Source organism: Amia ocellicauda, chromosome 19, assembly GCF_036373705.1.
Source record: "Amia ocellicauda isolate fAmiCal2 chromosome 19, fAmiCal2.hap1, whole genome shotgun sequence".
Lineage (NCBI taxonomy): Eukaryota > Metazoa > Chordata > Actinopteri > Amiiformes > Amiidae > Amia > Amia ocellicauda.
In genome coordinates, this window is record NC_089868.1 from 5,882,040 (window position 1) to 5,904,387 (window position 22,348).

The 22,348-nt window shown below is 40.6% G+C and overlaps 1 protein-coding gene across 3 annotated transcripts in view; it reads right to left on the bottom strand.

Moving 5' to 3' along the window:
- ttc39a (tetratricopeptide repeat domain 39A) overlaps positions 1-22,348 on the bottom strand; it is a 132,558-nt gene that overhangs the window by 13,604 nt on the left and 96,606 nt on the right. For all 3 annotated transcript variants that reach the window (XM_066691794.1, XM_066691796.1, XM_066691795.1), the window contains 6 exons: positions 17,995-18,156; positions 10,551-10,642; positions 9,462-9,582; positions 5,554-5,665; positions 5,024-5,138; positions 4,564-4,680 (listed from right to left, as the gene is read on the bottom strand). In XM_066691794.1, the coding sequence (XP_066547891.1) occupies positions 4,564-4,680; positions 5,024-5,138; positions 5,554-5,665; positions 9,462-9,582; positions 10,551-10,642; positions 17,995-18,156 (719 nt within the window). The remainder of the gene's footprint in view (positions 1-4,563; positions 4,681-5,023; positions 5,139-5,553; positions 5,666-9,461; positions 9,583-10,550; positions 10,643-17,994; positions 18,157-22,348) is intronic.

Here is a 22,348-nt window from a genome sequence, read left to right on the forward strand (position 1 = left end):
GGCTTTTCATATCAGTGTTTAGAGAAAAAAGCCTTTAGTTTTGACACACAATTTTATGTTTACTGCATTTGATATGTTTTGTATTACTAATCTATGTAGTATTTGTATCGGATGGTTGTTTTATTTTTTCTTAATAGTAATTTGAAAACGGCACACGTAAATGCTTGAAACCTCTTCACAGAGAGCTTCTTCACTCTGTGATAAACACTGTTTGGGAACGTTCGACCTCCCTACTAATGATGCTACAGAAATATACCAAAGTAATTTTACCCTGCCTCTGCCTTAATGTTAATTGTTTCTTGAATTGTATAGAAATACTATAACCAACCATTGTCTTTTAAATACTTGAACAAACTGCTGTCTGAGTAGTCCATGACAATTCATCCCCAACAATTCGCCCCCGCGACAATTCGTCCACACGATAATCCCCCCCCCCCCGTCAGTTCGCCCCTATAACAATTCTTCCCCCCTTCATTATACGTTCTCCACTTGAGCATCTGTAACCATGAGTGCATTCACTTATTACAGAGCCACAGAACACACATATGTGTATACACTCACCTAAAGGATTATTAGGAACATCTGTTCAATTTCTCATTAATGCAATTATCTAACCAACCAATCACCTGGCAGTTGCTTCATTGCATTTAGGGGTGTGGTCCTGGTCAAGACAATCTCCTGAACTCCAAACTGAATGTCTGAATGGGAAAGAAAGGTGATTTAAGCAATTTTGAGCGTGGCATGGTTGTTGGTGCCAGACGGGCCGGTCTGAGTATTTCACAATCTGCTCAGTTACTGGGATTTTCACGCACAACCATTTCTAGGGTTTACAAAGAATGGTGTGAAAAGGGAAAAACATCCAGTATGCGGCAGTCCTGTGGGCGAAAATGCCTTGTTGATGCTAGAGGTCAGAGGAGAATGGGCCGACTGATTCAAGCTGATAGAAGAGCAACTTTGACTGAAATAACCACTCGTTACAACCGAGGTATGCAGCAAAGCATTTGTGAAGCCACAACACGTACAACCTTGAGGCGGATGGGCTACAACAGCAGAAGACACCACCGGGTACCACTCATCTCCACTACAAATAGGAAAAAGAGGCTACAATTTGCACAAGCTCACCAAAATGGGACAGTTGAAGACTATAAAAATGTTGCCTGGTCTGATGAGTCTCGATTTCTGTTGAGACATTCAGATGGTAGAGTCAGAATTTGGCGTAAACAGAATGAGAACATGGATCCATCATGCCTTGTTACCACTGTGCAGGCTGGTGGTGGTGGTGTAATGGTGTGGGGGATGTTTTCTTGGCACACTTTAGGCCCCTTAGTGCCAATTGGGCATCGTTTAAATGCCACGGCCTACCTGAGCATTGTTTCTGACCATGTCCATCCCTTTATGACCACCATGTACCCATCCTCTGATGGCTACGTCCAGCAGGATAATGCACCATGTCACAAAGGTCGAATCATTTCAAATTGGTTTCTTGAACATGACAATGAGTTCACTGTACTAAACTGGCCCCCACAGTCACCAGATCTCAACCCAATAGAGCATCTTTGGGATGTGGTGGAACGGGAGCTTCGTGCCCTGGATGTGCATCCCACAAATCACCATCAACTGCAAGATGCTATCCTATCAATATGGGCCAACATTTCTAAAGAATGCTTTCAGCATCTTGTTGAATCAATGCCACGTAGAATTAAGGCAGTTCTGAAGGCGAAAGGGGGTCAAACACAGTATTAGTATGGTGTTCCTAATAATCCTTTAGGTGAGTGTATATAGTAGGCAGGATATATAAATATATATAGAAATACACACAGACACACAACTATTTTGTATAATTTATTATACTCTATGTTTTTCATTGATACATTAACTTAACCCCAATAATTAAGTTTTATAAAATTAGTCCGCGACGGCTGAAGGCTACATAAAATAGGTTTCATGTTAAGAATATATATCAGTTGGCCAAGTGGTTAGGGAACAGCGCTGGGAATCTCACGATCTCGGTTAGAGTCCCGATCAGTACTTTCTTATGTTCTTACGTATACATTATTATTATTATTATTATTATTATTATTATTATTATTATTTTAATATATCATATCCTGGAGTTAAACGGTATCAGAGTAGAACTGCTCAAGTGGAGAACGTATAAAGATGTCGTCGAATTGTCATCATGGATTAATTGTTATGAGGCGAATTGAAGCGATGACCAATTATCGCGGGGACCAATTATCGGGGACAAATTGACGTGCTCCCCTGCCTGAGTGAGCACTTTAACTAAACAACTAGTCTTTTGTATTTTCAATCTCTTGGAGACTTAATCAACGACTGCATTATTATGCATGTGCTAAACAGAAAACCTGTACAACTGGATTTTAGACTTAATCAACGACTATTATTATGCATGTGCTAAGCTGAAAACCTGTACAACCGGATTTTAATTAGATCACTTCCAATAGAAATGATCGTAACCTATTGTTCATCACAAAAAGGGTTCTTCCAACTCTCATCACTAGTTCTTTTCTTCACTTTGAGAGGAGGGTTCCGAGTTAACTTGTATTTCTAATTTTGTATAATAAATGTGTTGCTTCTTCATCGGTGTATCCTGGGATGTCCTAAAACCTCTACACTACAATAAAATAAAATATTCCAAATGACACTTAGAACACGGGATGTGCCAACTGACTGAAAAACTGCTAATGTCATACCTATCCACTAGAAAGGGAACAAAACTGAGCCAGGAAATTACAGACCAATCAGTTGCACCTGCATTACTTGTAACATTCTAGAAAAGATGATTAGACAGAAAATAGAGGAGCGTCTTAATGAAAACCATATCCTTGAAGATAGTCAACATGGTTTTAGACGAGGCAGATCATGTCTGTAGCTGTAGATCACGTCAAAGCAAATGAAATTATATACTTAGATTTTCAGAAAGCTGTTGACAAGATTCCGCACCAAACATTGATCCTAAAATTGGAAGCTGTAGGTATTCAGGGTAATGTAAGTAGATGGATTATTAACTGGTTGATGTATAGGAAACAGAGGGTGTCGATAAGAGGAGTTGCTTCTAATTGGTGTGAGGTTGTTACTGGAGTTCCACAGGGATCAGTACTAGGATGTACTTTTTCTAATGTATATTAATGATCTGGACTCTGGGATAGTTATCAAACTTCACAAATTTGCAGATGATACTAAAATAGGTGGCTCAGCAGATACAATCTTGGCAGCACAGGTTATTCAAAGGGACATAGATCATATTCAGTTGTGGGCCGACACCTGGCAGATGAAATTCAATGTGGAGGGTGGTGCAAGGTATTACATGCAGATAACAAAAATGTCCACTATAATTACACTATGGGAGGAATAGTACTAGATGAAGTAACGCATGAGAAAGATCTAGGAGTCTATGTGGACTCCTCACTTTCTCCATACAAACAATGTGGGGAAGCAATAAAAAAAAAGGCAAACAGAATGTTAGGGTATATTGTCAAAGTGTAGAATTTAGAACAAGGGAAGTAATATTAAGACTGTACAATGCACTAGTTAGACCTCATTTGGAATAGTGTACAGTTCTGGGCACCACACTTCAAGAAAGAGATCACTGATCTAGAGACAGTTAAGAGGAGAACAACCAGACTTATTCTAGGTCTGAAGGGAATGTCCTACTAAGAGAGACTGAGGGAACTGAACCTTTTCACCCTGGAACAGAGAATACCACGTGGGGATTTGATTTGACACAATCTGGAACAAACTCTCCAGCAATGTGGTTGAAACTGACAATTTGGTAACAATCAAAAATAGACTGGATAGGATCCTTGGATCACTTAGTTATTAATGGACACCAAACGAGATCGATTGAATGGCCTCTCATTTGTAAACTTTCTTATGTTCTAGGTGTAAGTCAGGTTGTTGTAATTACTGTCATATGAGCACATGCTCCGAGAATAAAGTGTAATTCTAAGTTGACTATTCATTGCCTATTAAACAGGAAAATACATTGGTAGTTATTTTCCTATGATAGTCATCTTATTTTTATCATTGTAGACTATTTTAATTTTGCAATAGTATTTAGTATTTTTATGATACGACAGGATGCTTTTTTGGGCTCCAACATTTTGATAATATTATCCAGTATTAGGCAAGACGTTTCCTACTTTTTGACATTTGTTTTAAATTTGTATTTTACTCCAAAAATTGTATTTCAAATGCTCCTTTTAAAGTTAATATTATTTTGTATATCTGTGCAGTTCTATTTGGACAATAAAACAAAATTCTAAAGTGAATTTGAAAATGTACGGATGCAAGTTAAAGACTAACTGATGAAATGGATTATTGTCGATGTCTGTCATTATCTTCGGTAGACGATATTATCATCTATCGTCACAACCCTATAACCAACCACTTAAAAATATAAAGATAACAGCTATCTTGCTGTAAATGAGAGAAGCAAACCAGAATATTTTGAAGTTGCACACTCACACTTAGACTGTGGAGAGCATTTATCTGGATGCTGCAGGGTGTTCTTTGCATCTCACACAGTATCCTCTCACTTACTTTGCTGTTTCCAGAAGTTTGATCGCCTCTTCCATCCTCCCTTGCTCCATACACAGAAGCCCATGTTCTAGCAGAGCATTTGGCACTAAATAGTGATCATATTTGATTTGTGTTTCACTGTAATACAGAATCAAAATCAAAAGATGTATGTTTTATTCATTTAACCTGAAAAGGGGGCCAATATTGGGTTAAATCAAGAATGCAAAATTCGGAACACTAGATTATTACTACTACTGTGTATGGTAAATAAACTACAATAGTCTGTGGATTGTTTGATTTAAACTATAATGTATTTTGTATCTTAAAAGTCTTCTCAAAAGTATCCTGGTGAGTATGGTCACTGTAGTATCCAGTGCTTACCACTATTCCTAAGCAGACATTAAGTCTGACAAAGTCAGACATTAACAGATGTGTCCCTTATTTCAGGCAGCAATAAGTAAGACAACTGGGAAACACATACTTGCAGAGGACAAGGGTGAAGTAGTGTTCAGCCTCTTCATGGTAACCAAGGTGCTTCAGACACAAGCCCTTCAGAAGACTAACTAGACATTGGTCATCTATTGTGTAGTCAGATGCTGGAAGAGAGAGATAAAACAGATATGTGATAAAATATGACATTGTAGTAAAGATGATGGATGATGGATCCCATATTCTAAGCATAAGTGGAAATGTTTGTTAAACATCTCACCAACATTTAGAATATTTCTGGGTATAAACCCACTCACTTTGCCCAATGAAAATGTTAGCTTTAACAGCAATCAAAACCAGCTTATCTTGAGTATGCTATTCATTGCTCTAAAAGCTTTAATGGTGCCTTTGCATGATTAGGAACCACCCCCACTCACAATTACTACTAGAAAGAAAATGCATTGCAGTTGGGAAGAAAAACAAAAAAATACCAAACTACTGGATAATCTGAATGTATACTTTTGTGCATATATAAGTTATACAAGATATGTATTTGTATAGCATTTCATAGTAATGCATTACTTGGGTTGTGTTCCAGCCTCCTCTGTGCCTCATCCAGAGTCTTCAGCATACCTTCTGTCAGGTCTCGATGCTTTCCGATCACAGTGTACCCATTCCAGATGTACATCATCTCCTGAAGTAGACCACAACATGGTATTTTCAATTATGGACTGAATCAGCAAAAACAAAGAGTTTTTTGTTCTCTCGCCCCCACATTGGTGAAATGAGTTTCCCTTAAGCATTGCACAGTGTCTTACTGTCACGACTGTCTGTCCATGGAAAATCCATATTTTCTCAGGTTATTCTATAAATAGGAACATATTCTGTGGAGTGTGTTTTTCATGTCTACCTCATTCTATTTACCTGAAATCAGAGATTGAAAAATACATTACTACTAAAATACAGCTCTGGAAAAAAATAAGAGACCACTTAACATTGATTTCTGAACTTGGAGTGGTCTCTTTTTCAATTTTTTCCAGAGCTGTATAAAATCATGTCGATCCTTGTCAGGTCTTTTTATCTTTCTTTCTTTCTTTTCCAATACATTTCCTACCACTACTGACTAACTGCCACTGAGCTCTACAGCAAATGTTTTATTCTATTTCAAAATAAAAAGCAATCTCTAATGCATATCGGCATTAGTGAGAGGTCTGTTAGGTGTAATTGATGTCTCAAAAGAATGTATTTACAGTATACTATACAATGGGTATTGCTTTCCTACTTCACTTGTTTTCAGTTTTTTATTTTATGTCAGTGTTATCACATACATCATGTTCACCATGGATTTTGTTTGGACAGAACTTGATATTGCAGGGTAAAATGTTTGTGGGTTTCCCACAATTCTGGAAGAGTATGCATGTACTTTACTGTCATGTATGGGAGTATGCTATAAAAATAAATTAATAAACAACACACACATGCACTGCATATCTGCATGTTGTTTATTTATTTTACTGTAAGTAATAATAATAATAATAATAATAATAATAATAATAATAATAATAATAATAAATATAGCTGCATACAGCAATACAGGGGGCCAAGTAAATTAGCATGAATATGGGAAATGGGTAAATATGGGTAAATATAGCAGCTTGGATATAGCAAATGTATGGCCATGGGAAGTATAGTAGCCTGATATGGCATACATATACCGATCAGCCATAACATTATGACCACTGACAGGTGAAGTGAATAACACTGATAATCTTGTTATCATGCCACCTGTCAGTGGGTGGGATATATTATGCAGCAAGTGAACATTTTGTCCTCAAAGCTGATGTGTTAGAAGCAGGAAAAATGGGTAAGCGTAAGGATCTGAGCGACTTTGACAAGGGCCAAATTGTGATGGCTAGACGACTGGGTCAGAGCATCACCAAAACTCTTGTGGGGTGTTCCCTGTCTGCAGTGGTCAGTACCTATCAAAAGTGTTCCAAGGAAGGAAAAGCGGTGAACCGGCGACAGGGTCATGGGCGGCCAAGGCTCATTGATGCACGTGGGGAGCGAAGGCTGGCCCGTGTGGTCCGATCCAACAGACGAGCTACTGTACCTCAAATTGCTGAAAAAGTTAATGCTGGTTCTGACAGAAAGGTGTCAGAACACACAGTGCATCGCAGTTTGTTGTGTATGGGGCTGCGTAGCCGCAGATCAGTCAGGGTGCCCAGGAACCCCTGTCCACTGCCGAAAGCACCTACAATGGGTAGTGGACCACGGAGCAATGGAAGAAGGTGGCCTGGTCTGATGAATCACGAGTTCAAGGTGTTGACTTGGCCTCCAAATTCCCCAGATCTCAATGCAATTGAGCATCTGTGGGATGTTCTGGCCAAACAAGTCTGATCCATGGAGGCCCCACCTCGCAACTTACAGGACTTAAAGGATCTGCTGCTAACGTCTTGGTGCCAGATACCACAGCACACCTTCAGAGGTCTAGTGGAGTCCATGCCTCAACGGGTCAAGGCTGTTTTGGTGGCAAAAGGGGGACCTACACAATATAAGGCAGGTGGTCATAATGTTATGGCTGATCGGTGTATATACTGTGTATGGTTTATATGCCAATATACCAAGATTCAGGAATCTATAGTTTTGCAACAATACACAGGTATTACATTCTGTTAAGTAAAAAATAGTCTAATGCATTCTAATATAGTTCAATAGTACAATATGTGCAACTTCATACCATCTCGGAAATTTAATTGGCTCATGGTGGCCATGTTGTTTTGCTATCAGCATGCCTTTAACATATCTGATAGAATACCTAGCCAAGGTCATATGTACAAAGTTTAGTCTAAATCGGACCAGCGGTTTCAGAGAAGATGATCTTGGAAGATTTTAGGACAATCCAATATGGCTATCAAACCATGTGAGTGATCAACACATCTGAGTATAGATCATTACATAAATTTATACACCAAGTTTCACATCTGTACCATTAGCGGTTTTGGAAAAGATGAGTCTTGTAGATTGTGCACAAATGGTCTCACCAATATGACCGCCAGACCATGTGACATATGGCATCCATATTGCATATGGCATAGTTCACCATAGGCATCTATCACTCTATGAACTTTCATGTCTTTCTGTGAAGCGGTTTGGTTTTCATACGCTTTTGAAAATTATGGTGGAAAAATAATGACTAGAAGTTGCATGCAATGTTTAAGGCTTCCAAGTTGTATCAGTAGGTTTCAGATTTTAGCAGGCATTTGTACTTGAAATGTTTGTGTTATTCAATAAGTGAATTTCAATGTAAATCCAATATAGTATACATTTGAGGTTTTCATGCTTGTGTCATTTGAGGTGTGTATTGCAATTTCAGTGGACTTTAATATCAGTTTCTTGTTTGCATGTATTTATGCAAGGTACTGTTGTATTTTTAACTTAATTCTAGCATCTGAATTTCCATGCTTTTGTCATTTAAGATGCAGTATGCATGTTTGCCCACATGATGGAGGTAGAGGTCTACATAAGGAATATCTTATGTGGGTCAAATTAAATGCTGTCATGTTGATTGGTGTTCAGTGGCCATGTTTTGTTTTTGTCCTATCAACTCTGCTTCATTAACTGTGACAGATCTTTGTAATAGTGTTACTCAATGAAAATTTCAGCACATTAGGTTTCATGGTTCTGTAGATATTCGCTGCTGGGAAGTGACACCTTGTGACGTTAGTGACTGCCACAATCAAGCACAACATTGTAATTTATTATTGTACCAAGTTTGTTGAGTTTTTGAATATGGCTTATATTTTTTTTCTGGGGTCAAATTTCATGTGTTTGAAAATATGCATATTTTGCATAGGTGCACAGTCATTTGCTTGTGGTGGCCATGTTATTGCACACAGTCACTTGCCTCTTGCAGATTCTGAATGCTGGGCTCTATAGTTCCAGAGAAGTAGACTTTTTAATATGCTCTTGCGTAGAAACATATATTCTATTATGTTGGCCAAACCATGTACTTAATTTTCTGTCTTTTAAGGCATGGGCATTAACTTATATGTGCAGTTTTATGTGTGTAATGTACTGCAGTGTGCAGAAAATGTGTAACGTGCATGGCCTGGCACACGTTATTTTTAATTGACCCACAGTAGCCAAGCTTGAAAGTGTAGCAACTCGCCTTGAACAAACTTGGTAGTATTCTCTACTAGATTCATGCATGCCAAATTTCAGTAACGTTAGGCCTAGTCGCTAGGTAACCAATGATGCAACATCGCTGCCAAAACATGCGACACACTGACTTCTGATGAACAACCATAATAGCAGGGTACAAGGTATATATGTGCATGAAATAATAATACAAAGCCAAACAATAGGTTTCCAGCACGTCATGCAATTGTGCCTAGTTATAACCATAGTACAATTGTTTAACTGCCGTTTAAAATTGACATTTAGCCTTTCTGTGTTACTAATGAAATCATTCTGTATGATCAGGGACTGACCAGTGGAGGAGCAGGCAGAGCGATGGGGCTCTCAGCCAGGTACCGGCGAGCTTTACGGATGGCAAATTTCTCTGTGGGCAGGGACTTCCCAGCAATCTTCTGTTTCAACCCTGACACCTTCCTGGAACAGCAAGGACAACAGAAAAAAAAACATTAACAGGCTACACACTCACTTCTACATCACTGAACAATTGAACATCTCCTCTAACAAAACTCTGGCTGCCATGCCTTCGGTTTGCGGACAAGTTCCTGATACCTGTCATTCATCTCAAGAACATGTTCCTTTCCTTGACAAAACTCTCAAAAGAGGCACAATTTTACAAATTAATCCAAGTGCCCTACATCCTGCCAAGTACTGTCTAACATTTAGATCAGCATAAACAGCTTCCACCAATTTGTTTTCATGCTGAATTTTTCTACTTTCTCTAATTCCAGCAAATCAGAGCACAGGTAAAAAAAAAAACAGCTGCATTGAAAAATGAAACTACCATTTAGGCTTGAGCTTATAGAGAAGGGGAGGGACTGAAAATCTCGGTGCCACTGCGCCCTGAGAGGCGCTGCTCCCCGTCACTCAATAGGACAAGCTGGCTTTTCACATCGGTGTGCAGAGAAAAATGCCTTTAGTTTTGACACACAGTTTTATGTTTACTGTATTTGATAGGTTTTGTATTACTAATCTATGTAGTATTTGGATCGGATGTTTCTTTTAATTTTTCTTAATAGTAATTTGAAAACGGCGCACGTAAATGCTTGCAACCTCTTCACGGAGTGCTTCTACACTCTGTGATAAACACTGTAAGGGAACATTCAACTACAGAACAGAAGTGTGCAGAAACCCCTCACCCTTGGGCAGTGCTTCCGACTTGAAAGATAACTATAAAAAACACAGTGGTCACATCATGTCTGCATTTGATATGACGCTCTTTCCCCAAATGTTTTATAATAATAACAATTTTGAATTAATATATCTATAAGAGGCGGTAATCACATTTCCACAAGTACAACCACGATGCACTTGTGTTATTTAGCAAACCCCCAGGAGCTGAATGTCTGTTTCACACAGTTTATTCTCAAACAGTGGCTTCTCACCTGAAGAGCTCCATCTCACTTTCCGCGAAGGGCTTGCAGTCCTCCTTACTCAGCATGCTGAGGTAGGCAGCTTTCATGTAAGCATAAGTAGCCTGTTGAGAACAAATATGTTACAACCTTAGAACTGTTATTCATATAGACCAACATACAAGATACATACAGGCAAGTTCCAAGACAGAACCTAAAGCAGCACAACCTACCACTGTCTGGACCAGACAGCACTGAGTTACCTTCAGACCCTCCAAACCACTGCGGTCTTCTGGTGCCAGAAGATTAACTTTGCCTCCTCTCCACTTCCCCTCCTCCAGAGCCCGCTCCTTTTCATCCCTAGTGGAACGACCTTCCACTGAAGTCAAAACAGCAGAGTCCCTGACCTCCTTCAGGTGAATACTCAAGACACATCTTTTCAGACTGTACTTGTAATTTAGTAATTTATTATCCTGTAAAATTGCACGTTTTATCATATTTCTTGCTTTTGCATTACTAGTATTCATATTGTTTATTTTGATTTCCCCTATGCCCCCTTTCACCCCTTTCTCTTAACTTTGACTTAACATCTTGTCTGCACTTATCAGCTTTTATAATCTAGGATGTAAGACATATATTGTTTACTTCTCAGCAGGAGCCTGCCCCATCAGATCAAAGAGGATCTTGTAAACATTTCTCCCTCGGACAGATGGTTAAACAATAAAGTATCCCTCTCCAGACACCTTTGGAATGCAAGAAGGACAGCCATCAAGGTGACAAAGCGTAAGATGAAGCTCGCCAGACAAGCCATTTGACACCCAGCACAACCCTATCCCATCTGCAAGCATACCAACTAAAACCTTACCAACAAAGAATGGATGATTTCATATTTAGTAACAAAACACCAAAAATTAGCAGTTTAATACAGGCTTCCCCCCTCTAAATTAATATCAAACAGGACAAGGTACCATGGCACTCAGACCAACTCCATTCAAAACTAAAGTAACAGTGACAACAAAACAATGTCACCAAATACGTCATGTTTGGTCTCAATTGAAAAGGCATTCAACCAAACGAATGACTAAATGAAGACTAGCTCTCACATTTTTACTTCCATCTATTCTTAAATAATGGACTAAACAAACCCTAATCACCATCGCTGCCACAATGTAACAGAGGTGCTCCATCTTAAGAGGACAAGAGGACCTCTAGTGCCCAAAAGAAGGAGGACACTACGACAGCCCTTTAATGGACACAAACGGACATTCTTTTTAAATTCACCAATTACAATTTACTAAGATCGAAACCCTGCCTAGCACGTATATATATCTGAGGTCAAAAAGTGGGATTCTAAAGATAACACAATCTAAAACAGTTAAACAACTACAGCAGCTGGAAACTGAAAGCTAAACCTTTACGATGTCAAAACATACCACCTTGTTTAATATCAAATTAAAGAGGATAACTTAAGGATCTCAAAAATGTGAATTCTAACACCACGATACTTATGCTCAGAAAGTTATCCATAAAACAACTATTCAGGGACAATATCTAAAACTCATGAGGGCTGTAACTTTCCAATACACAGCAAAAGGGGGAGTTATAGCACGGCAACAGGACATCTGAATTTTATGACACCCAAACCAACCAATCAGAAATTGGAGGGACACAGATTAGAATCTCTTTGTCTAAAACATATAAAAACCATGGTTGGAAACTAGCAATTTGGAGAAGAACCCAGGAAGATTGGAAGACACCGAAGTGGAAACCCAGGAAGGAATCCGGACCAGAACTTCTCTACCAACAACCTGGAAGCTTGGCAACCAAGTCCAAAGTCGACGCGGATCACCACAACCTCTCCCCGCTATTTAAACTCTGCCTTACTGAAGGAGGGAAAGGGCAAGATTTCTAGAGGGTGGCCATAAGGCAAGGTCGGGAGGCCTGGGAGGTGGCCACAAGTCAGGGTCAAAAGGTCTGAAGGACGGCCATGGGATGGGATCGGGTTCTGGAGGTCTTGGAGGTGGCCACAAGTAAGGAACGGGAGCAGGTGGTCTGGGAGGCGACCTCAGGACAGAAACAGGTTCAGGAGATCTAGGAGACGGCCACAGGATAGGAACGGTTTCGGGTGGTCTGAGAGATGGCCTCAGGACAGAAACGGGTTCAGGAGGTCTAGGAGATGGCCGTTGAAAGCATCATGGAAGCCTTGGGAGCCATAGAAAACGGAGTCTTGGGAGCTGTAGTGGGTTCGAGAGGTAGAGCTGCAGGAGGCAGTGCCACGGAAGCATCAGGCGGCGGAGTCGTAGACATAGGCGACCACTGGGCACTCGGGCTGGGCGGCGGCGGCCGGGATCAGGACCGGAACCACTTGTTCAGCAGCGTCCGGGTTCGGGACCTGGACCTGGATCGGGATCTCTGGTGCGGCGGCGGCCAGGTTCGAGACCTGGATCGGGACCTCTGGTTCGGCGGCAGCGGCCAGGTTCGGGACCTGGATCGGGACCTCTGGTTCGATGGTGGTGGCCGGGATCGGGACCTGGATCGAGACCTCTGGTTCAGCGGCGGCGGCCGGGTTCGGGACCGGGATCTGGACCTCTGGTTCGGCGGCGGCTGCCGGGTTCAGGATCTGGATCGGGACCTCTGGTTCGGTGGCGGTGGCCAGGTTCAGGACCAGGATCGGGACCTCTGGTTTGGCGGCGTGCACGACCGGAGTCGGGAACTCTGGTTGAGCAGTGGGCGTAGCCGGGGTCTGGACCAATGGTTCAGCAGTGGGCGCGGCCGGGATTAGAGCAGTTACCTTTTTCTTTTCACTTTCTTTGGAACCTCTGGTTCAGCAGCGGGCGCGGTCGGGGTCGGGACCCCTGGTTCAGCAGCGAGCGCGGCCGGGGTCGGGACCTCTGGTTCGGCGGCGGGCACGGCTGGGACTGGAGCAGGTACCTTTTTCCTCTTTCTTTTCTTCTGGACTTCCAGTGTGGCGGCAGGCGTGGCTGGAGTCGGAACCTCTGATTCGGTGATGGGCGCAACCCAGGTCGGGTCATTCATCATAAGAACAGAAGTAATAAATATAACCAAGGACCAGTCACGTCTACCACAAGGGATCTGGTTGGGTTTGGACTTGTTAAGTCCAAAACAAAAAATGTCCCTTAGAGCGACCTCATCAAAAGGCGTCTGGTTGGCTAGAACGCAGAATTCCTTAATATATTCCACTAAGGAACGGTCTCCCTGGCGTAACCCAAGGAGGAGCTCTACTGGGTCCATGTTTGGGCAAAGTGTTCTGTCACGGTTACCTCGTGGGAGGACCGTAAAGCTGTTAGAGACAGGACCCAAGTGCAGAGCTACTGCAATGAGCAGACAGAAACCAAGGAGAATCCAAAGGCGAGGTCGAGGTCACAGGCAAAAGGTAGAAATCCAGGAGGTCAAGAGAAACAGATACAGAACAGAAAGAGAGAGAGATAGAGATAGAGACAAGGACAGGGCATAAAGCAAAAGAGGAAGGAAAAGGAGCGTGAGAGAGAGAGAGAGAGAGAGAGAGAGAGAGAGAGAGACAGGGTCAGACAGGGCAAGGGCAAGGGCAGGGCAAGGAACCAGGAGAACAAGGAACCAGGAGAACACGGCTTGGTGAAGCAGGGAGAGCTGACAACACTTTGCCAAGAGTGAGGGCAGTGAGGGGTTTATAAAGGAGAGCAGAAACTAGGAAGACAAGAGCAGGACCAATGAGAACAAAGGACAGGAGCAGAAGTGCACAAGGGTGAGGAGGAATATTAATTGATAGAATGAAAAAAGGAAAGCAGTGAAGGGAGCAGGAAAAGGCAAGGGAACATTGGCGGCCTCTAGTGGGGGAAGAGGGTCAGGGCTAGGGAACTGTGACAATATCCTATTTGAACGAACAGCCTCAAGGTTAAATCATGCAGATCAACTTCACCGCTAATCTGAATTTGTATTAGTAAAGTATTGTGGCAACTTGCGTAACAACCCGGTCTCGTTTTCAGAGAACTTGACCGCTGTGGGTTGTATGTGTGGGTCACTAGATAAAAGTACTTCATTCAGCAATTATTATTTCTTCGGATATTGATACCAGATAAAACCGAAACTCTAGTTTAAAGTCCTAGGCCAATCTAAAGTACTTACTAATAAAGCAATAACTGTAATGATAAATTAAAACAATTTGTCCATTGCAACATTTTGGGATCTGCATCCTTTCATTTCACTAAACTATTTACAGCTCTTATATTTTGTAAGTCGTCCTTGGACAAGGGCATCTGCTAATAAATAAATAAAAATAATAATATATGGTAAAGAAAATGATACAATACAATATATTTGTAGCAACAGATGTGTAGGAATCTAGTATGTCCTCCTAAATAAAATATTTGCCATGGATAAGTGTGTCTGCTGAGAAATAAATAAATGAAATAAAATAAAATAGTGGCTAGTGTGTCGCAGAACACAGTGCTGTACTGGAGCAAACAGTTGTTCATTTGTTACATGTCAAAGCAGAGAAATACTTAAGCAGCTGTTGAGAAACAAAAAGTCAAGAGAAGTGTTTAGAAGTTGTCAAAGTCTGACACAGGACAGGTGAGAGAGAAAGCTATTTTGTTGTTTTAGCATAAATAATCTTGTTTTTAGTTGTGTCTTAATTGAAGTTAATCATATTCCTAATTTGCCTTCATTGTAGTTAATTCAGTCCAGTTGCTGTGTTGGTTAGAGTAACTAGATTGAAGGACAGGTGACCAAGTTTAGGAATGTGGGGGTGGATTCAATGAGACAGTGAGGTGTCAATTGGTGGCATGAAGCTAAAAACAAAGGTTCTCAAGCTGCTGCTGAGAAACACACAAAAAAGTAAAACAGTTGAATTAGGGGACAAAAACCAGAGACAGTGTTTAGGTAACAAACAACTTACTAAATTTAGAAGCATGTGGCCACTACAGTGTCAGGCTTGCAGAATGATTGCCTTCCTGGATGAACTAATTCAAGAAGATTTCATTTGTGAACATTGTAAGCATGTTGAAATCCTAGAGATCAAAGTCCATGATCCTGAGGCTCAGCTTGCTGATCTGCGCTGTATTAGTGATATGGAAGAATTGGTCAATCAGCCCATTAGAGAGATGGTGTGCACACCAAAACCTAGGAAGGCTGAGCCCTTAGAGCAGGAAAGTGTAGAGAAATGCTGTGTTCAAGTAGGTCATAACTGCAGAAAAGAGCGAGCACACACCTTAGAAGAGACAACCCAAGAGCTAGAAATGCCCAACAGGTTCCAACTGCTGGACACAGAGTTGGACAGTGACAGCTCAGAGGGTGATGGGAGGGCAGTTGAACCCCAGAGAAATTGAGAATCATTTAAACTAGAGACCAGGGGCAGGGAGCTCTGACAATGGGAGATATTCTACTAAAGAAAGAAAACAAAGGGAACAAGTAGGAAAGTTCTGAAATGTTTGTACCTCAATGCCAGGAGTGTAATGAACAAGATATTAGACATTTAAGCCACAGTGCTGGCATGTGACTATGATGTAGTAGGAGTGACAGAAACATGGCTCACAGGAAATGATGGGGATGAATACAAGTTGAAAGGATACACACAGTTTAGGAGGAACAGGCAAAATCGAAGAGGTGGTGCGGTAGCATTATATGTCAAAAATTACATTGAGGCAGAAGAACTCAAATTAGATCCTAGTAACGAAACAGAATCTTTGTGGGTTAAACTGTTGAACAAGAGATCCGTAGGATTAGTGGTAGGAGTGTGTTACAGACCACCCAACTCAGAAAGATGTTGCATTGTACAGTGTAATTAGGACTGCACGTAGCTAGGATGTGGCTGTTATAATGGGGGATTTCAATTTCCCAAACATAGACTTGGAAAGCCCAGTCGGGACTACAAAAGCAGAAATAGAAATGGTTGAGATGGTAAGTCACTGCTTTCTAACTCAATTTGTCAGGGAACCAATCAGAGAAAGCACATGCATTGATTTTATATTTTCAAATGGCCAAGACAGAGTCAGAGGGACACTAGTTAAATAACCAAAGGTGGACTGTGATCACAATATTAGCTTTGAGGCATACTTTCGAAAAACAAGGACCAAGTCTAAAACAATGGTCTACAATTTTAGAAAAGCAAACCTTGACGGTATGAGGCGGCACTTAGAAGAGTTAGACTGGAGCACACTGGATACAGATGCAGTCAAAAATTGATGGTTATATTTTAAGACTATACTACTTGAGGGCCAGGAAAAAATTGTACCAAAACTTAGAACCAAAAAACATTGGCCAAAATGGTTTAATATAAGTATGCAAAAATATATCAAGAGAAAGAAAATGTTGTATAGCGCATACAAAAGGGATAGAGACTAAACAAAAAAAAAGTGCAAGGTATTATGTGCAGGTAATTAAAATGTCCACTATAATTACACTATGGGAGGAATAGAACTGGAAGAAGTAATGCATGAGAAAGACCTAGGAGTTTGTGGACTCATGACTTTCTTCATCCCAAGAATGTGGGGAAGCAATAAAAAGGCAAACAAAATGCTAGGGTATAATGTAAAAAGTGTACAGTATATAAAACAAGGGAAATAATGTTAAGACTGTACAATGCACTAGTCCAGACCTTATCTGGAATACTGTGTACAGTTCTGGGCTCCACACTTCAAGAAAGAAATTGCTGCTCTAGAGGCATTTCAGAGGTGAGCAACCAGACTTGTTCCAGGTTTGAAGGGAATGTCATACTCGGAAAGACTGAAAGAACTGAACCTTTTCAACCTGGAACAGAGAAGACTACATGGGGACTTGATTCAATCTTCAAAATCATGAAGCATTGACCACATCAAACCAGACGAGCTTTTCCAGATCTGCAGGGACACATGGACCCGGGGACACAAATTGGGCTTAAAGGCATTCAAGACAGAAAACAGGAGACACTTCTTTACACAGAGAGTTGTCACAATCTGGAACCACCTCCCCAGTGATGTGGTTGACAATTTGGGAACATTCAAGAATAGACTGGATAGGATCCTTGGATCATTTAGTTATTAATGGACACCAAACAAGCACAATGGGTCGAATGGCCTCCTCTCATTTGTAATTGTATGTTCTTATGTTGTTAGAATAGTTTTCTGCAAGGTTGAAAATGGTATATACAGAGCCCTGCCACATTACAATGCAACCAAAATAAAAAAAAGTATAAGCACTGTCACACGGCTAAGTTTCTAGGTTGTCTCCTCCATGTTTTATCTTGGCTCATTTTCAGATGCTGAAATGCCCGGGATCTACAAATACATGTACAAACTAAGTTTTTGTTAATAATTTCAAGAATATGTTGTCATCATGTCTGTGTGTATCCTGTAAAACAATGGTCATGTGAGGTGCTTCATGTTTTCATTTCACATGACTACTGAACTGATTAACTGAACCAATCTAACCCACTTTCTTAGGTCTAATGCAGGTGCTGAGTTAAAGAGACCTTGCTGGAATGAACACTGCAATGGTGCCTCACCTTGGACCAGGCGCTCTCTTTGCTCAGCAGGTCTGCATAGAAGTAGGCCATCTTCCACTGCCTCTTGTATGTGAAACACCACATCAGCTCCCAATAACACATGTGATGGAACTGCTTCCAGTGCTGCTGAGCCTCACAGCACTCTTCAAACTTTACAATTGCCTGGGACAGAGATGGCAGATAAACACAGTGTTACAATTATGTACTGGAAAGTCAAACATTGTTTAGAAGTGCCCTTATGCAAGTTTATGCAGGTACATTTACAGTTTTTTACACTTTCAGCATTGTTTTATGATGGTTGTACCACATCTTTACAGTGGTTTCCTATGGTATTTAACATGCCTTAACTATGCTTCAGTGCAATCTACCATTAATAATAATTAGGGATGCACCGATACCGATACCAGTATCGTGTATCGGGCGATACTGTGCTCATGTACTTGTACTCGTACTCATAGAAATTTTCCGATACCACTCACCGCTCATCTTCATCAGCAATATGCATATTCAGTTACAAATTACACATGGTCTGTCTCTTTTGATTTAGATTGAATATTCCTTAATGTCTAAATGATCTTGTTGCAACCCCAGGTCTCTGGATCAATGCATTGAGCTGTTTGATCATGATGCTAATTTTTGTATTAGTGTAATGCACTGTAGATTTGAAAAGCACATTTTCTGCATTGATAATCAGCTGTGCTGAGCCATTTCAAAGCACTTTCTTTTTATGTTATTTTTATAGCTGGTTATTTATGTTTATATTGTGGTTATATTGTACAAGTCTGCTAAGATATGGGCATACCGATTTATACACAAGTTTATACAGTTTATTGCTAAAAGTTATTATTATTTTTTATTATTATTTTCTTGTTTATGTAGCCTTTATGCGCACATTTTGATAAATTGAAGAATCGCAGGTGATCTAGCTCGTCTGCCTGTCCTCTTAACGGACAGATTTGTGTTGGTACAGGGGAGCGAAAGACTTGCTGGTGTGGCGTTTAGACTGCTGTTGGCTTCAGCATCAATACAGGACTGAAGGAGCCTCTCGCCTTCGGCCAGCTGCCGGGCACACGGAATAAAGACACTGCCAGGCTACTAATGCAACACAAACAGCCCTGTTGAAAATCGCATTTCCTGCATTGATGTACACAGCTGTAATAGACAGGCAGATCCAGTTCAAAGCACTTCAACGTTGAATAAAATAAAAAGTAAAATATGTATTTCATATTTCGAGTTAATAAAATATGTATAAATGGTTTTATGTTGTAAATATAACTCGTCAATAATTGTGCTATAGCCCTATTTTAAACATCCCCTCCTCCCTGTCTCTCTCTCTCAACTAGTTCATATTATTATTATTATTATTATTATTATTATTATTATTCCCTCCTCCCCGTCTCTCTTGTCACTAATTGTTATTATTATTTAATAATAAATAGTTACAAAATAACATTAACTAAGAAGTAAAAATAAATGCACCATGTAACAACAACAACAACAAAACTTTAACTGAGTGACCACAAACTACAAATATTCACCTCGTGTTCTGCATATTATGTATTCATGCTGGTTCATATGTAAGCTCACAGCTGATCACTGAGATGATTCTATTCATCAAAAAGAACCTGCCTCTCACCTTTCCAAAAAAGGCTTAGTCCTTAGAGATGCACTGATGATGACAATTTCAGTCGTTCTGTTACAGTAGGCTTTGTGGTGTAGTACTGCTATTCAGTAAGTTAGACAGTTAATTGAAATGTGGAGACAGTGCCAGTGTGGAGGTCTGTGTTTGTTTACATGTTCATTTTTGGATGTCAGAAATAGCCTTCTGTTAAACATTTTATTTAATACTCAGATATTATTTATATTTAATTTTGTATCAACCAGAGTGCATCTGACAAATAAAAACTGTCTTCAAATGCATTGCACTTTGATGGTAATTGTCATTTTTATGGGAGAAATACTGCCTTATTAAGTACTTGGTATCGGTACTCAGTATCGGCAAGTACCCAAATGTAAGTACTCGTACTTGTACTCGGTCTGAAAAAAGTGGTATCGGTGCATCCCTAAATAATAATCATTATAATAATAATACAACTTTATTTATAGACCACCTTTCATTCTAAAAGAAGCTCAAAGTGCTGTAATAAACCATGGTGTTGTGTTGTAATGGGATTATTTGACCTAGCACATTATTGTTTATGTAACGTCACGTATGAGTGTGGTCTGTCATTGTCAATTGTTTTAATCAGTCCGCTGTTGGTTGTGAAGGAGCCTAGTATGGCATAGCCCGTTGGTAGTTAATTAATGTGTGTTATGCAAATAGGGAATTAATCTCAAATAAATACAGTTTAATCAAGAAAGCCTCATCATTCCAAGGTAACACGACATGGTGTCAGAAGAAAAACGATCAGATTGATGATGGCCAAGTTTCCACCTACAGAAAGTTTTAACTTTAGCCGACCAGAACAATGGCCGAAGTGGTGCCAAAGGTTTAGCCACTATCGGATAGCGACCAAGTTAAATAATGAAGATGGAGAAGTACAGGTCTGTACACTGCTTTACTCACTGGGCAAAGAGGCAGAACAAGTGTTCAAGATGTTCATATTTCAGAGGAAGAAGATGAAAATAATTATGACATAGTTTTGGAGAAACTGGACAAATACTTTGTGCCTAATTTTAACACTATCCACGAAAGAGCCCGATTCCACCAGCGCGCGCAAAAGCCTGGAGAAAGTGCCAAGGAGTACATCAGAAGCCTGCAAGAGCTTGCTGATACCTGTGTTTTGACACTGCCAAGAAAGAAAATATCCATGACAGGTTACTTATAGAGATATAGGGAGTTGTGTCAAAAGCTACAGTTTATTTCTGACTTGATGCTCGACAAAGCGGTAGAGCTTGTGAGGCAGTCGGAGCAAATTAAGGGCCATATTCACGAACAGGGTAATAGTTCACAGCTAAGTGAAGTAGCATACAAGCGCCAGTAAATACAGTGACGGGCAGAGGCACAGCAACAGACAGTCACAGGGACACAACTCAGGATATGCTAAATATGGACATAAAATCAATATAAAAGTATGCAAATGTTATCACTGTGGGAAAGAACATTCAAAAGAACACATATGCAAAGCAAGGAGTGCTGAATGACGCATGTGGTCAATGAAGTTACTACACCTGATGACGGAGAAATACATTTCCTGGGAAAGATTACAGACGTCAATGACAACAACAGCCCTTGGACAGTGAAACTGTGAGTCCAAGGTAACCAATTAGAGTTTAAAATTGATACTGGAGCAGACACAACTGTCATTTCGGAACAGACTTTTAGAAATGTTGCTAATCCACCACAATTTTTAAAAGCTGCAGCTAATCTAGAGAGCCCAGGGGGAAAACTGAACTGCATTGGACAATTTACTGCAACTACTACAGTAAAAAGGCAGTGGTTTAGATTTAAAGTGTAGATAATATCAGGATCTGCTACTACTAGGCGACAACGTAGCTGTTGCAATGCGGTTGGTAAAGAGGCTTGAAGAGCTCAACAGCACATGCAATACTGAACTGGTCATGTTAAAATTCAAACCAATCAAAATCAGCCTCAAAGAAGAAATCATGCCATATAGTGTCCACACAGCTAGACGTGTGTAAGTGCTTATGCTTCCCAAGGTGAAAGAGGAGTTTAAACGCATGGTCCAGAGTGGTGTGATTGAAGAGATAAAAGAGCCAACAGGGTGGTGTGCCCCAATGGTGCCGGTTTCCAAGAAGAATGGCACAGTAAGGATATGTGTTGATCTAAAACAACTAAACAAAGCAGTGAAAAGGGAGAAATTCATTCTACCTACAATTGACGATATCCTACCTAAGCTAACTGGGGCAATGGTGTTTTCTCTGTTAGATGCAGCCAATGGCTTCTGGCAGGTTAGTCTCAAAAGGGACAGTTCCAAGCTCACCACATTCATAACGCCGTTTGGAAGATACTTCTTCAACAGACTGCCTTTCAGGATCACATGTGCCCCAGAGATCTTCCAACGTGACATGACAGAGCTACCGAAGGACCAGGAGGGTGTAGCCGTCTATATGCATGATATCCTAGTCCATGTAACTACGCCAGAGATACATGATGGGAGACTCCAGAATACACTGCAAACTCTGGAGAAAGCAGGGTTGATGCTGAACAAAGACAAATGTATCCTGGGCTAGAGTAAGCTCCACTATCTAGGACATTGCGTCGATGAGAATGGCATTTGTCCTGATGAGGCCAGGATACAGGCCATAACCCAGCTGGAGCCACCAAGCAACGTGTCGGACCTGAGGAGAATCCTGGGTATGGTCCACTACCTAGGCAGGTACCTACCAGGCC